The 13515-nt window shown below is 44.7% G+C and overlaps 1 protein-coding gene across 4 annotated transcripts in view; it reads right to left on the minus strand.

Annotated features, from left to right (window-relative positions):
* Nucleotides 1-4162: 4162 nt before the first annotated feature.
* The window catches only part of LOC120978828 (protein SSUH2 homolog), a 39580-nt gene continuing 30227 nt past the window's right edge, over nucleotides 4163-13515 (minus strand). For all 4 annotated transcript variants that reach the window (XM_040407197.1, XM_040407198.1, XM_040407196.1 and 1 more), the window contains exons 2-13: nucleotides 12131-12198; nucleotides 11380-11538; nucleotides 10708-10786; nucleotides 10282-10411; nucleotides 10129-10189; nucleotides 9835-9959; nucleotides 9688-9750; nucleotides 7964-8043; nucleotides 7008-7100; nucleotides 5462-5567; nucleotides 5253-5360; nucleotides 4163-4509 (exon numbers count right to left, since the gene is read on the minus strand). In XM_040407197.1, the coding sequence (XP_040263131.1) occupies nucleotides 4369-4509; nucleotides 5253-5360; nucleotides 5462-5567; nucleotides 7008-7100; nucleotides 7964-8043; nucleotides 9688-9750; nucleotides 9835-9959; nucleotides 10129-10189; nucleotides 10282-10411; nucleotides 10708-10786; nucleotides 11380-11538; nucleotides 12131-12185 (1200 nt within the window). In that variant the 5' untranslated portion in view covers nucleotides 12186-12198 and the 3' untranslated portion in view covers nucleotides 4163-4368. The remainder of the gene's footprint in view (nucleotides 4510-5252; nucleotides 5361-5461; nucleotides 5568-7007; nucleotides 7101-7963; nucleotides 8044-9687; nucleotides 9751-9834; nucleotides 9960-10128; nucleotides 10190-10281; nucleotides 10412-10707; nucleotides 10787-11379; nucleotides 11539-12130; nucleotides 12199-13515) is intronic.

Genomic DNA, 13515 nt, shown 5'->3' on the forward strand with positions numbered 1-13515 from the left:
TCTTCTTCTTTGAGGAATAGGAGCTTTGATGACGTCACTGCGCTCATCACATGGTCCATCACATGATCTTTTACCATGGTGATGGATTATGTGACGGACCATGTGATGAGCGTAGTGACGTCACCACAGGTCCTTTTCCTGCACAGCAAAGAAGAAGACAGAAGAGATGCCGGCTGCGCGAGCAAGTGGATTAAGGCGAGTTACATTTTTATTTTTATTTTTTAACCCCTCCAGCGCTATTGTACTATACATTCTGTATTCAGAATGCTATTATTTTCCCTTATAACCATGTTATAAGGGAAAAGAATAATGATCGGGTCCCCATCGTCTCCTAGCAACCGTGCGTGAAAATCGCACCGCATCCGCACTTGCATTGCACCAGCGCGGAAATCTCGCCCGTGTGAAAGGAGCCTTAGGCAAACTTCCGAGCTCCCTATGTCATCTAAGCTACCCGCCTCTGATTAATACCATAGTGGCGGACTTGAATAGATGGCACTCTTCCACTGTCGTTCATGGGACGGTTTTTCCAAGCTACTTTACCATCTTCAAACCCTTCCAATTTTGCTGAAACGCTCAGATGTGAACATACTTAGCAAAACCTTCACTGAATTCATATGGGTTGGGAAACGACCCCGAATCTCCCTGCATAAACTAATGCTATGGAAGCCTGAAGTTCCCAAACATTAGGGGCTATAATATGATCTGCCTCATGAGACATGTCCTGGACTGGCTACATGGGACGGACCATTTCTCTAACAGAGACTTAGAACAGAACCTAGGAGCCCCGTGGGGCCCGGTGTCAGGACTCCACTCCAATTTAGCTACTTTACTATCGGGAATAAAAAAAACTTGATACTAATAAGAGACACGGTAGTTGCGCAGAAAGTGGCCCGGAAAGCATTCAGGCTCCCTTTCTCAACATCCAAATGGATGCCACTATGGGATTCACCCGGAGTTCCCTCGGGGCAGACAACGCATTTCAGGAGACATGGAGAATGAAAGGGATGACTAGGGCGCAGCATCTGATGAACGTGGAGGAAAGGAGATGGTTGTCCCCTGGGGAATTGTAAGAAAGATTCCAACTCCCAACTTTTACATATCCTGCAAGTATTGAGATTTTGAGGATCTAGGATTCGTGACCTCGCTAAAGAAGCGGTTAAACACAACTTTGATGACATAATAGGGGACTCCCCACACACGGTGTCACTCTCTGGTCTTTACAGAGCCATGTCGGGGACCTTCACGAAGGACTCTCCAGCTAAGCTTTTCCACACATGGGGAAAAAAAATTAAAAATCACGGATGATGCGGACATCAGGGAGAAAATACTGGAGGGCTGGACCAAAGTCCGCTCTTGTGTCATCAATGAAGGGTGGCGGGAATCGTATTTTAGGATGATGCATAATGCGATATATGGTTTCAATTTCCCAGCTTCACCTAGTTTTCCAGATCGCATTACCCACTGTCCTAAATGCAGAGAATCCTATACGGATTTTTGGCACGGAATATGGACCTGTGTAAAGGTGACGGGATTCTGGAAAGACCTGATGGCTTACATCAGGAAACACTGGAAGGTGGACCTCCCTATAGAACCCCAGGTGATGCTTTTCCAATATATTCACCTCCCAACCTGTTCCCTTCTTCCTCCACTCGATCTTGTTGGTTGCGAAGAGGATCCTGCTACAGCATTGGCTGTCGGACCTCATGCCTGGGATGCCGGACGAGATCTCACAACTAAAAGTGCGACTAAGACGTGATCAATTGGAGGCGGAGAGGCACACAGAGAGCTCCGCCACGAAGTTCTTCAAGAAATGGAACATTTTCCTCATTACTCACTTTAGTCCCTCTGAGATCCAGGGGATGGTCAGTCCGTTCCGCTAGGCCTCTCGGTATCTTACCTCCTCATTGAAACGCACTTTAGGGGCCCTTAAGTTGTAAAATCACTCTGTGCTCGACATGTGGCTAGAATTATGCTACAGATGAGATGTCAATTGTTTTAACAATTATGTCAGAAAGTACTTCGAGTGTCTTCCCTTTGTTTTAGGGCATTTAAAATTACTTCAATAAAAAGAATCAAAAAAAAAAAAGCAGACGCCACATGGACGACATCTGTATTCTGCAGATACTAATTTGTTGACTGAAACTGAAAAATGGATATGATCATGTGAATGTAACCTTTCAATTATTTGATAAGGTTTTCTGCTAACAGGGTTATTACCCAGGCTTAAAGGAACGCTCCAGACAAAACTAATACAGGGTTCTGCCTAGTGCAGGATCTAAGGGGGCGGAGCATGACACAGTTTAACTAAACCAGAGACTCAGCCCCATCAGGTACCCTAGTAGTTTTGTGTATGTTCTACTTATTATATACTGGTTTAGCTATGCACAGTGTCACATGGACACAGAAATCATAGGGCCCCATCCCCCACTAAGTGCTCTGACTAATTAAAAAAAAAAAAAATAATAATAATAATAATAATAATAATAATACTTAAACGTGTTTAGAGAAGATGACCTGCATAAAAACATTGTGAAGTTTCCTTCATGTAGTATATGATGAAACCACTAGGGGGCACTCAGTTGTATTTACACAGCGATCATGAAACTGAATGAAAATTGTAAAAATCACTGTGCTCTGAGCTCCCCCTAGTGGGATGTGGCTCTATAGTAGACAGTAGGAGGTTAAGGTGTCCCTTTTTACTACAGCCCTATTATATTGCAGTGGTGCAATCTGCCTACATAGGAGCAATACATTGTATGGGATGATGTATGGGATGATGATTGTCAATGGGAATGTTCATAAATAATTAGCATTATCACCTATGAAGAGTGACTCATGTGACAAGTCTCTGTAGTCACTGAGGAGCTGTACAAATGTGTGTATTGAGCACCTGCTAGTGATGGCTGTATCATCTGTATGTAGTGAGCTCCCCCTAGTGGTGGCTGTATAATCTGTATGTAGTGAACTCCCTCGAGTGGTGGCTGTATAATCTGCATGTTGTGAGCTCCCTCTAGTGGTGTCTGTATAATCTGTATGTAGTGAGCTCCCTCTAGTGGTGTCTGTATAATCTGTATATAGTGAGCTCCCCCTAGTGGTGGCTGTATGATCTGTATGTAGTGAGCTCCTTCTAGTGGTGGCTGTATAATCTGTGTGTAGTGAGCTCCCTCTAGTGGTGGCTGTATAATCTGTATGTAGTGAGCTCCCTCTAGTGGTGGATGTATAATCTGTATGTAGTGAGCTCCCCCTAATGGTGGCTGTATAATCTGTATGTAGTGAGCTCCCTCTAGTGGTAACTGTATAATCTGTATATAGTGAGCTCCCCCTAGTGGTGGCTGTATGATCTGTATGTAGTGAGCTCCTTCTAGTGGTGGCTGTATAATCTGTGTGTAGTGAGCTCCTTCTAGTGGTGGCTGTATAATCTGTATGTAGTGAGCTCCCTCTAGTGGTAACTGTATAATCTGTAGGTAGTGCGCTCCCCCTAGTGGTGTATGTATAACCATATGTGCACAGAGCTCCCCCTAGTGGTGACGGCAGGCAGACAGAATTTCATCATGTAACCTGTTCACAGGTTGTGTGCAGTTTTGCAACCCTGCGTCATACACTTTAGCACCAGGCACAACCATGAACGTGTGGAAGGAGGTAGACCTATCAATAAGAGAATAATGGTGGCCATTTTGATACCCCCACCCCCTTCCCAACTCAAACACACTGATTAAAAAAATGAAGTTTATTGCAACAGATTTTCTTAAAGTAATAATGAAGTACATAAAATGTTACATTTCCAGTCCGATATAGTCCTATAATATATTTCCCACAGATGTGGAAAGTGATAACTATAGACAATCCATTTAAATTAAAAGGCACTTTCAACCTCAAAATTTAAAGCTAAAAAATCTCCAGCAAATCTAAAATTCTTGTGTCTCATTATGTGCAGTGGGTAAAAATTACATCCTGCCGTATCTGGATCTGGAAAAGTTTGGTAACAACCAATATGGCTGCAGTTTGCTCTGTTTGATTCAGGCGAGACGCGTGACCGTCAATATGGCAGCTCCCGTGCGAGTTGCTGCTCAGCTATTCCAGACAAACCGCAGGAAAGGTGCGAGACAACCAATGTAAGACTTGCTGGAGGATGAATTAAGGATTTATATTTACTGGGGATCTGTTGTTTTTTAAAGGAGAACAGAATAAACCGGGGAAAAAACAAAAACAAACAGAAGGTATAATCCACAATGTGCACAAGACACTACGTACAGCGACATCTCCAGCTTCCACTAACAGAGGCCTGGATACATAGGAGGTGATTACAGTCTACATGCTGCCTCTTCATTAGGAGAAAATATGAAAGTAGTAAAAAGTAAAAGTTCCCGATCACAGGATGACGCAGCAACAAGTGGAAGGATAGTCCTTAGTCTGCACTTTATTCTCCCGTCCGTACACAAAGTAACTGCAATTTTTACCCTTCCAGCTGTACTCAACCTTCGTGAGCGGCAGCCACTCAATGGACTGTCTCTGAGGAGAGAAAAGACAAAATGTTATACAAGACCAGCGTATGGGCCACATAGCAGTTCTATTCCTGTACATAGGAGGCAGTATTATAGTAGTTATATTCTTGTACATAGGAGCAGTATTATAGTAGTTATATTCTTGTACATAGGAGGCAGTATTATAGTAGTTATATTCTTGTACATAGGAGGCAGTATTATAGTAGTTATATTCTTGTACATAGGAGCAGTATTATAGTAGTTATATTCTTGTACATAGGAGCAGTATTATAGTAGTTATATTCTTGTACATAGGAGCAGTATTATAGTAATTATATTCTTGTACATAGGAGCAGTATTATAGTAGTTATATTCTTGTATATAGGAGCAGTATTATAGTAGTTATATTCTTGTACATAGGAGCAGTATTTTAGTAGTTCTATTCTTGTACATAGGAGCAGTATTATAGTAGTTCTATTCTTGTATATAGGAGGCAGTATTATAGTAGTTATATTCTTGTACATAGGAGGCAGTATTATAGTAGTTATATTCTTGTACATAGGAGCAGTATTATAGTAGTTATATTCTTGTACATAGGAGGCAGTATTATAGTAGTTATATTCTTGTACATAGAAGGCAGTATTATAGTAGTTATATTCTTGTACATAGAAGGCAGTATTATAGTACATGCTGTACACAACCTGATATTTAGCTCTTCCACATATGACTGTGAATTGATCAGATTCCTTACTCGGACTGATCAGTACTTACCTGCTTCAGGATTCGAGCTGTGGACATGTACTCGGAGTAATGCTGCTGAACCGCGGTTTGTGAGGCCTGGTTTATGGACGGCTCAGGGAAATTCATGATGGGAGGTACCTATGGAGAAGACACAGATGTAAAGATGAATGTTAGGTTCTGCATTAGTGAAAGGTCAGTGCGCCTCAGAGCAGCAGTTCTCAGATATATTGGTGTCTCACCAGGAACTGCTCATCTGTATACATCTTCTCTCCCGTCACCTTCTTAAAGAGGTCGGTCGGGAATTCCGAGTGATGATCGGGGATGAACTCGTATACATTATTCTTCCTACAAATACAATGAAAATCCATAGTGAAACCAGCGCTGCAACCACATGTCTGGTGTTAAAGGGACACTGCGCCGATCTCCATTTGCTGTTTAATTACAGTAGAGTGCTATTATTATGACCACCAGCTTATCTCCAGACTAACCACCGTGTGCCTCACGGACAGCAGCTAGAAGGGCCCGGAGTGACTCCATAAGGTCCTGGTCGGTTGTGACAGGTCTCTGGAGCCATGCTGACTGCAGAGCATCCCACAGCTGCCGGAGGGGGCGTGGGGGGGAACCATAGAGCGGACACGACCTGCGAGGTAGTCCCACAGATGCTCAACCGGGTTCAAGTCTGGTTAATTAGGGGCCGGAGTAGTACTTGGAAGTCTTGGTCAGGCTCATCCAACGTCAGACATTTCTCTTCATGTGACGTGTTGCATTGTCTTGCTGGTAAATCCCATCCACCCCATGGGAGACAATCAGCATGTCTGGGTGTACGTGATCTGCAAGGATGGATTCATCAGCTGAGAGCGCCTTCCACATGGATGAGTGGCCCAGAGAATGCCAGGAAAACCTCACCCAGACCATAACGCTGCCCCCACCAGCCTGTGCTCTTCCAGCAATGGCTGCAGGGTGTTCCCTCTCTGATGTTTCTCTCCTGACAAGCCAGATACACACCAGACACTCCCCACAGCAGCAGAGAACAGTTCACACTGCGCAGGTTCAGAAATGCCGCCACCCAGGGCCCAAAAGCCAATAATCAGCCCTTCCTGCATCTCTGATAAATCACCTCTTTCACCCATGACAGCAACGAGGGATGTGTGTGCAGACAACCTATCGCACCTTATGTACCCACCGAGCCAGCCCACCACACCTTATATACCCACCGAGCCAGCCCACCACACCTTATATACCCACCGAGCCAGCCCACCACACCTTATGTACCCACCGAGCCAGCCCACCACACCTTATGTACCCACCGAGCCAGCCCACCACACCTTATGTACCCACCGAGCCAGCCCACCACACCTTATGTACCCACCGAGCCAGCCCACCACACCTTATATACCCACCGAGCCAGCCCACCACACCTTATATACCCACCGAGCCAGCCCACCACACCTTATGTACCCACCGAGCCAGCCCACCACACCTTATATACCCACCGAGCCAGCCCACCACACCTTATGTACCCACCGAGCCAGCTCACCACTTGGCTGCAGACATCAAAAGTAGGAAGTGGTCAGAATAATGGGACTGGACCGTGTAAATTAATCTACTGGTCACTGCCATCAGCCATGTCAGACTGGGTAGAGGCTTCTCTATCTGTAGAGATATTGTCCCCTGGTATCAGCTATTTTAGGTTACAAGAGGCAAATGTGATTTATCATCAGTCGCTCCTTTTATAATGCAGCCCCCCACTTTAGGGGTAGTGGTCCTTTAACGTCATGTCCTCACCAGGTCACTGTCAGCTCGATGAAGGTCATCACTTGGCCCTTTCCATTGCAGCCTGGACAGGTCTGGACATTGGTCTGGTTGCAGGTCTTGCATCTGTAAATTAATAAACATATGAAAAGTGAATATATGATAATCTGATGCCGACACTATAGGACAAAAAGTATGTGACCCCCAAGGTCCTTAAAGGGATATTCTCATCTGAGGCAATGAGGTCATATCGCTAGGATACACTCCCATTGTCTGATAGCTGAAATCAAGAACGGAGCGGGGAAACTGGTGGCCGGAGGATTCTGGTCTGGCCACCATCAAGCGATCTCCCCATAGCAGTGAATTGTGCTATGACCGGCCTCCGTTCCCAAACACTTCTACGGGTCCGACAAATAGCCAAGCCAGCGGCTGTGCATGCGCAGCGTGCCCTCCACTACTTTCGGGGCTCTGTAGCGATATGCCCCCATTGTCTGAGATGAGCAGTGAAGTGGGCCATACAGGCACAGTCACAGCAGTCTGATTACAGATTCTGGGTAATGGGGGTAGCAATATTTTATTTTCAAATGCATGAACTGTAATATCTGTAGGAGGAGGAGGAATCTCCCAAACCATGTTGCAAACTCTAGCAGCAAAGGAATGACGAACGCCTTATATCTACAGATTTTTTGACCACCTTTTGGACCTCACATTTCACTTCTCTTAATTCTGGGTCTTCAAAAAAAAAAATATATATATAATAATAATTTACATGAGTTCTAAGGAGGAAGACAACCATGCAAGGTTCCTAGGGAGACCAACATCCCATAAATGTCTGCACTTTTACTGAATAGTATACAATAGTCTGAAAAACCCACAAATCTGGAATGTTATATTTTTTTTAAAAAACATCCAGCCAGAGATGTGCTCTGGACCTGGTGCGGCATTGGCAAGAAGTATCCCACCCTGTTCCCCCCGCCGGAGATACGTACCCTACAGATCCAGTCCCACTGCACTCCGGACACTCCTCCCCTGCACGATTCCCAGATCCATTACAGTCATCACATTTCACCTAAAAGCAATGGAAATGCATTATATATATATTAGTTAAATACTCAATACATTATATATGGTCTGTCTTATTCTGGTTGCTACAATGTATCTCATAATATAAATATTGTTACATATAATGTGGAAATGACCATAGAGGAGCAGGTGGAGAACTAGTGCGGGGGACACTTTATACCCCTTTATTCATGGACCTACTAATGTCCCATGGACTAAATTACACCTCTTAATCCTGCACCTACTTAGTACTAAAACTTTCATTTAATAAAAGTTAAAGGGACTCTGTCACCACTTTCTAACCCCCCCTTTTAAAAGTATTGTTATCTCCATGGCGCCCCTGTGATTACAAAGTTGTTGTTAGAAGATAAATTCGCCGTCTCCTTTTGATAAAAAGAGCTTTTATCTAACCTGTCAATCTTCTTGATAAGGTGCCCAGGGCGTTTCTGTTGGTCTCAAGCTGCCGCCCGCCGCCGCCGCTGTTGGTGCCCAGCTCCTCCCCTGATGCTTTCAGCGCCGCCTGAATGTAATGAAATACGCCTCCGGCTCTCGCTCAGTGCCCCCTCCTCCTTTTCAAAGATCCCGCGCGTGCGCACAGGCCTGTGCCTGATGCGCCCGTGCGGACATTTACAATCAGCCTCATTGAGCGAAGTGCGCATGCGCGCACTTCGCTCAACCTCCTCCTCAGACGAGCACTGCAGCCGGCCGGCTGCAGTGCTCGTCTGATGAGGAGGTTGAGCGAAGTGCGCGCATGCGCACTTCGCTCAATGAGGCTGATTGTAAATGTCCGCACGGGCGCATCAGGCACAGGCCTGTGCGCACGCGCGGGATCTTTGAAAAGGAGGAGGGGGCACTGAGCGAGAGCCGGAGGCGTATTTCATTACATTCAGGCGGCGCTGAAAGCATCAGGGGAGGAGCTGGGCACCAACAGCGGCGGCGGCGGGCGGCAGCTTGAGACCAACAGAAACGCCCTGGGCACCTTATCAAGAAGATTGACAGGTTAGATAAAAGCTCTTTTTATCAAAAGGAGACGGCGAATTTATCTTCTAACAACACCTTTGTAATCACAGGGGCGCCATGGAGATAACAATACTTTTAAAAGGGGGGGTTAGAAAGTGGTGACAGAGTCCCTTTAATATTTTTCTAAAGGGTGCTTTTAAAATTGCCAGCTAGTCTCAGCCTGCACTTCTAAATGTTATTGCGGATCCTGCTCTAGTGTCCTAGCTAGGAATGTAACATTGTTACCATTACTGGCTGCGCGCTGCCAGTGTAGTTTGTAGGTACAATGTATCATTTACTTGTTGTGGGATTGACTTGCTATTGCTTTGCTAGAGGCTATGCGGATTTAAAACATATGAGCAACGCGTGGCAATTTTAAAAGCACCCTTTAGAAATATATTAGATAGATTAATTTAATAAAAGTTAAGTTTTAGTAATAAGTAGGTGCAGGATTAAGAGGTGTAATTTAGTCCATGGGACATTAGTAGGTTTGATTTAATCAGTAAAACACCGCATCCTGACACCATAAGGGAAAACTAAGAAGTTATTAACCTTTATTTATGGCACCCTAGTCACACCCAAACACAATACTGTCACAAGAACAGTACGCCCTCTGCTGGCAGTTTGTGCTACTACAGCCATACACACTCACCCGGCTATTCCCATTACATTTCTGGCAGATGATCTTTCCTTTTCCGTTGCACTCTTGGCAGGACTGTAACACAAGATGTGAAGATTAGATCCAGCGCTCCTTACTGGAATGGATCCATTGGATTGCCAGGGCCGACATAGTTCTCACCTTCTTGGAAGTTGTAAAAGGAATGGGCATTTTTTTTGATTCATCATGGAAGAGAGTTGGAGGAGGCACTTGGATTTCCCAGGGTTGAGGGGCATTGCCTTTGTCAGGAGAGTCAAGGGCCCCCACTGCATTGAAAAATCTCATTAGGAGGTTACATCCAATATGTCTGCCGTTATAAATAAGCAATGTACTGTCACCCAGCTTTTCTGAGCTTAGGAATAGTAAAGTATCAGGGTATTACATCTCTTCATCTGGTATTGTGGCTTACGGATACAGATCTAGGTGACCACTTACCGGACAGAGGTTTAGTGACCCATTCACATAACCGCGACTCTGTAAATGTTTCCAGCCGAAACTAGAACAAAAGAAGAAAAAAAAAAGTTAGAGGGAATAACAATGTATATATAATTACAGCAATACAGCAAGAAGCATAGGGGCAGCACTGACCCGATAGGTGTTGTATGGCCTGAGCTGATTAATTGCCATCTCTTCTGCTGGGGATGCCCCATAACAACACTGACCGTTGGCATAGTCCAGCAGGGCCTGCTTCGCTGTCTCTTGATTGATAGACGGAATTCTGCAGGGAGATAAGGTTGTAAGAGGGTGCAATAGTTCAAGGGGGCAGACATCTACATTGGGTTCATATGTTACATTTCCCCCCCACTTTTGCCGAGATGGTAGAGAGGGGAGGACTAAGGCTAGTCTGGGCTGGCTGCATAGGATCCCCATATGGTAAACCCCTATGGACCACCTCTGCTGAAGCCTACCTGCTCAGGCCACCCATGGGGTGCCATGTTAGTCCATTCCCTATACTACACTGCAAGATACATTCTATATAAATGAGTGATACAATGTTAGAAAGCAGCCACGTACAACCAGTCGTTGTTTGTAGGAGCGGGTATATTGCTAGGTCCTTGTCCAAAAGGTGGTGGGGGAGGTAGAAATCTACCATCTGGAAATAAAACAAAAAGGATCATGTCAGAATTATACCAGGCAACGGACAGAGTAGAAAACTGTTCCTTACCGGACGTAGCAGAGCTGTAGAGGTTGTTGAATTTACTTACAATATATACAGGCTGCTTTATTGGAAGGAATTTTATTTCACCATTTTCAAGATTGCTGAATAGTTACTGTTTCTTGAATCCATGGGTTAAAAACCTGCGCATTCCCAATTCTTCTCACAGCTGAGGGTTTGCTGCTACTACTACTGTATTCACCTTCAACAATTCTCTGTGAAACATGTGGTCACCAGACTGAATGTAATCTAATCTATTGTCCAGGCAGTATGCTAGTTTACTAGTCTAGATACAATTGTAACAAATCCTCAGCTGTGAGAAGTATTAGGTATGTATGGTTATTAGCATCTGAATGTCAACAACCGAGAAAGCAGAGATCTTGAAAATGATGAGAAATTAACACACACAGTATATAGGAAGAGGCATACATTTTCAACTGTATAAGAAATGGATACAAACATACAGTATGTACAAAACGCTACAAAATAAATGAATAAATAAAAGCAATGAAATGAATGTGATCACTCACCGTTGCCATCACCAGACATCCCTTCATAGCCGGGAATGCCAGCAAACTGGGGATAAGGCGCCACCTGAGGGGCAAGGGCGTTTGTGTTCACAGAGGGGTAATAGCCCGGAGTCACAGCGGCGTTCATAGCAGGCGGGTATGGGAGCCCTGGCGCCATTGCTGGATTAATTTGGGAAAACAAAAACATATCAAGGTTTGTATCTGAACTCATTTTATACATCACCTGTAATTTAACTATATGATCCCATCTTAAAGGGTGTGTATACTTTTGAAGACTTTTTTGCCTCAATGTATCCAAAATGAAAATATTGGTCAACTTTCAACATAAGGGATTATGTACAGCTCTAAGGCCCCTTGCAGATAAGGGTCTGTCACACTGAGTCCGCAGCGCAGCTCCCGTCCTGACCGCCAAGCCCTGACGGGGGACACATAGAATTATATTGATTTATGAGGCTATGTAACCCTTACAGTCTTGGAATGTATTATATGACACTAACAGCATTATGTCAGTGTCATCAATACATTCCAGAACTGTAAGGGTTACATAGCATCATAAATCAATATAATTCTATATGTGTCCCCCGTCAGTGCTGGGAGGTCAGGACGGGAGCTGCACTGCCGGACTCGCAGTGTGACACGCTCATCTGCAAGGGGCCTAACAGCTTAAAGAGATCTAACTACACAACTCTGGATTGTATGTGTCCCATCATCCATGCTGAAAACACCCATCATGTCACCTTCAAGGAGTTACCTGGGTTCATGGGGTATCCTGGCTGCAGAAGGGGAGTAGCTACTGACATATCCATGGTTTTGGATGAACTGGGGAAAAAAAAGAAAGTCAGAAAATAAAATCTTTTTCCTACAGGAAATCCACAGAAATGTGAAGCATAAAATTATAATTGTCATTGGTCTCTGTTACCAACAGGGGGCGCATATATTGCAGAAGCAGCTGTAAAGCCTCGCAGTATTGATGCTGCACTATGACAACAGTGGCTACTGACCAGAAAGACTGCAGGGCTAGAAAAACACAGCTGTTTCTCCATGGATAGCGCCACACTTGTCCACAGGATGTGTGTGGTATTGCATCTCAGCCACATTCATTTCATTTACAGTTGAGCGACAATACTTGACAACCTAGGAGCAGACGTGACACTGTTCTCAGAAGAAAGCAGCCATGTTGGACATATATTATCTTCACATATGTTATCTGGCTCCAGCGATAGGAGCACGTATGGCGGATTAACCCAGCCATACCCTCTGCTGCACTGGAGGAACTAGTATATTAGGTTTGCACTTGCCGATCACACGCCCTCATCCGGTATTCATTGTCCTAGAAAGCAAAAGAATTTGGCTGCTCTTTCCATAGAGGAGGGCGGGGGTTTTACACACATCTTTCCTCTGCTTATTAGGACTCCATTAAGGTTCCCCCAGAGACTCTTCCTATTTCATATCAGAGTTCCACTAAATGTCTCTCTGCAATGAACTTTACAAAGAGGGAGGAAAATGTGGTCAACCAGGGGAAGCCTGAAAACACAGTCATTTGTACATGTCCAGCGCTATAGGGGCGAACTATAGGAGCTGCACCTCCACCCAGGCCCTAAGGCAGCAGCAAGGATCCTCTACCACATAAGCACCAGTACCATATGTGGTCTCTGTCCCAGTACTAAATAGGATACACAAATGGCTAGGTTATAAGTTTTGCATTGGGGCCTACAATATTTAGGTTAAACTTATAAGGAGCTATGAAAGGACATATGGACCTTTGATCCTGCTCAGTGTACACAATTGTATAACGGCTGACGGCACCATGCGTTTACATGGGGTTTTCTCTACCTTTAGCCACCACTAGAGGGAGCTCACTACATACAGATTATACAGCCACCACTAGAGGGAGCTCACTACATACAGATTATACAGCCACCACTAGAGGGAGCTCACTACATACAGATTATACAGCCACCACTAGGGGGAGCTCACTACATACAGATTATACAGCCACCACTAGAGGGAGCTCATTACATACAGATTATGCAGCCACCACTAGAGGGAGCTCACTACATACAGATTATACAGTCACCACTAGAGGGAGCTCACTATATACAGATTATACAGCCACCACTAGAGGGAGCTCACTAC

The sequence above is a fragment of the Bufo bufo genome, chromosome 9 (assembly GCF_905171765.1).
Source record: "Bufo bufo chromosome 9, aBufBuf1.1, whole genome shotgun sequence".
Lineage (NCBI taxonomy): Eukaryota > Metazoa > Chordata > Amphibia > Anura > Bufonidae > Bufo > Bufo bufo.